We start from the raw sequence: 2915 nt of genomic DNA on the forward strand, positions 1-2915 counted from the left end.
ACCCCGGCTATTTGGAAGTGGTTTCTTTGCTTACATTTGGATGCCTTGGGGTTATGTTTCCAGCCCACAGGTCTCACTCCACCCTTGGTCATCCAAGGAACAAGGACTCTCTTATCTTACTCGTTCCTCCTCAAGAAATTTTCAAAATATCTGCCTATACTTTCTTCACCCTTCCTCTCTCTCTGGGCATCTAACCTCAACCCCTTCCTGACCTTTATATGTCCCTGCCCTGAAATGTATAGGAAAAAGCACTCAATTTGGCTATAAAACGTAATAAAATTTTTTGTGGAGGGCAACTGGGCAAGTATTTCAAAACCATTTTTACTCAGCCATCTTGGTTCAGGGAGTTGTACTAGAGAAAGTGTAGGTAAATATACAGATACATGTGATTACATTTACTGCAATGTTCATAACAAAAGTTAATTGCGAAGACAGGACATTTCTTAAGGTTATCGGACACCCACACTGTACGATAACACAGAGACACTGAAGGCACACTCTGGGAGTCATGGCACAGTGCTCAAATGTCTTCAACCGAGCAGAAACTGTTATAACACAGTTTAGACAATATAATCTTTTTTAATTTTTATGGACTTGCATGTATACAAATGCAGAACCAAAGCAGGCAGTAGTAATTCCCAAAGACATTATTAGCATTTCGTTGATAGATATATTTTCTTCTCTATGCAAATTTCTTACTACTAACAGAGTTGCCTTTTGCAAACTGGGAAAGAAACTTAATGCTGTTTCCAAGCCTTTCTTTCTACTTTGGGTTCGTTTTCCCCAACTCTGCCTCTGCCTTTCCCACCTGTGGCTGACAGCTGAAGAAGGGTTCACCCTTGGGCACGCTTTCCCTGCCTCTGCCTCTCCCACCTGTGACTGGCAGTGGAGGGAGGGTTCATGAACAATCAAGAATGGGCTTTCCAAGAAAAGAGAGATGTGCCAGATTCCTCCAAACAATAACGAAAATGCACACAAGGTGAAAACAGTAAATAGTTTGTTGCAAGAAACAAGTGTCATTTCAAGACTCAAAGGCCACATCAGACTTCAGATGGGGGCAGAGGGGAGGTGTGTGCTCGACCTGAGACCAAAGGAGATGATGAAAAGCATTTCTATCAACACAGGTGGGGAGGAAGTTAAGTAGAGAACACCAACATCTCGGGAGGGTCCAAAGAGACAGGGATCAGTCAGAAGACAAGTAATTGGACAGACCAAGCCCACAACAATACCAAGCAAGACTCAGGAGCTGAACTTACAAACCAAACAGCTACTACCTGCCCCTGTCTGTTCCCAGACATGTGAATGATGTCAGGGAGAAAGGCTTACAATAAGAACTTACTGGGAGAAGCAGGAATGGATGTCTCAAGAGCACAACCCCAGGAAGTCACTCAACCACGACCAGGAATGACATCATCATACAAGCTTCTCTCAGCTGCCTTCCCCTTGACCTCCATTCCAGTCTTCAGCTCTGCTCTTATAATGAAGCCCAGTCAAGGTCTGAAAGCCAGGTCCAGAAAGCAGAGCTCTGAATATATCTGAATATGCACAATATACCATTGTCTTGGATGTTCACCCTGGGTGAGACACACCATGCACAGCAGACTGCACCCTGAGGCCTCAGCTTCTCCTTTTTCTTGAGAATGTCCAGGGGTGAGGCCCTTACCTCCAAGATCTTGGGAGGAAGTGGAGTATGGTCAAGGACCCCAAAGGTATCTCTTCATAAGCCGCCTCATGGCCCCTGTGACCTCCTTATTCCTCAGAGTGTAGACAAAAGGGTTGCACATGGGGGTGACAACTGTGTAGAAGATGGAAAGAATCTGGTCTGTGTCCCCAAGAGAATCTGCCTGAGGCCTCATATAGGCAACAGTCCCAGTCCCAAAAAAGAGTATGACCACAAACAAGTGTGAGGAGCAGGTGGAAAAGATCTTCTGACGCCCCTGGGACGTGGCAACGCCAAGGATAGCGGCAAGAATACAGGCATAAGAGGCCACAATCAACGAGAAGGGCGTGAAGATAAAAGCGACTGTGACAAAGAGATTCCCCACTTCGCCCCAGAAAGTACTCGCAGTAGCCAGTCTCAGCACAGGCAGGATGTCACACAGGAAGTGACGAATGGTGTTGGCGCCGCGGAAAGGCAAAGTGAAGATGAAGACCGAGTGAGTGGTGCCAGTGATGATGCCCGCAAGGTAAGAGACCCCCACCATGCTGGCGCACGTTCCCTGGTTCATCAGGGTGGTATAATGCAGTGGACAGCAGATGGCAGCATATCGGTCATAAGCCATGGCGGTGAGCAAACAGCATTCGGTAATGCCAAAAAGGGCAAAGAAGTACAACTGCGTGAAGCAGCTGCCACGGGGGATGGCGGGGCGGGAAGAGCGCAGGTCAGCCAGCATCCTCGGCACGATGGTAGTGGTGTAGAGGATCTCCACCAGGGAGAAGTGACGCAGGAAGAAGTACATGGGGGAGTGGAGCGCTGAGTCCGCCAGCGTGAGCAGGATGATCAGAGAGTTGCCCAGCAAGGTAACCACATAGATACACAGTACACCCCAAAACAGATGGCCCTGGAGAAAGACAAAACGTGAGAATCCCAATAAAATGAACTCTGTTACTTCCGTACCATTGTCACCTCCCATTTCCCCAAAGCCAGACTAGAAAAAATGGAGCTAGAGAGGTCGCAGTCAGCCAGAAACAAAGACTGCAGCAGTGAGGATGAGTCGTCCATGAGAGCAGCCCAGCTTGCTGAAGAGGATGCTGAGGAGGATGCTGAGGAGGATGCTGAGGAGGATGCTGAGGAGGATGTTGAGGAGGATGCTGAGGAGGATGTTGAAGAGGACGCTGAGGAGGATGTTGAGGAGGACGCTGAGGAGGATGTTGGAAGGGAATGCTGAGGAGGATGCCGAGGAGGATCCTGAGTA

At 48.1% G+C, this 2915-nt stretch overlaps 1 protein-coding gene across 1 annotated transcript; it reads right to left on the minus strand.

Moving 5' to 3' along the window:
• Positions 1-1694: 1694 nt before the first annotated feature.
• On the minus strand, positions 1695-2633 carry LOC130866373 (olfactory receptor 9). The gene has a single exon (XM_057757783.1). The coding sequence runs from the start codon at positions 2631-2633 to the stop codon at positions 1695-1697; it is 939 nt and encodes a 312-aa protein (XP_057613766.1).
• Between the last annotated feature and the right edge of the window lie 282 nt (positions 2634-2915).

Source organism: Chionomys nivalis, chromosome 25 (genome assembly GCF_950005125.1).
Source record: "Chionomys nivalis chromosome 25, mChiNiv1.1, whole genome shotgun sequence".
NCBI lineage: Eukaryota > Metazoa > Chordata > Mammalia > Rodentia > Cricetidae > Chionomys > Chionomys nivalis.

What these genes read in the sequence shown, in the direction of transcription:
- LOC130866373 (XM_057757783.1), bottom strand. Translation starts at nt 2,633, where the DNA reads ATGGGAGGTGACAATGGTACGGAAGTAACAGAGTTCATTTTATTGGGA.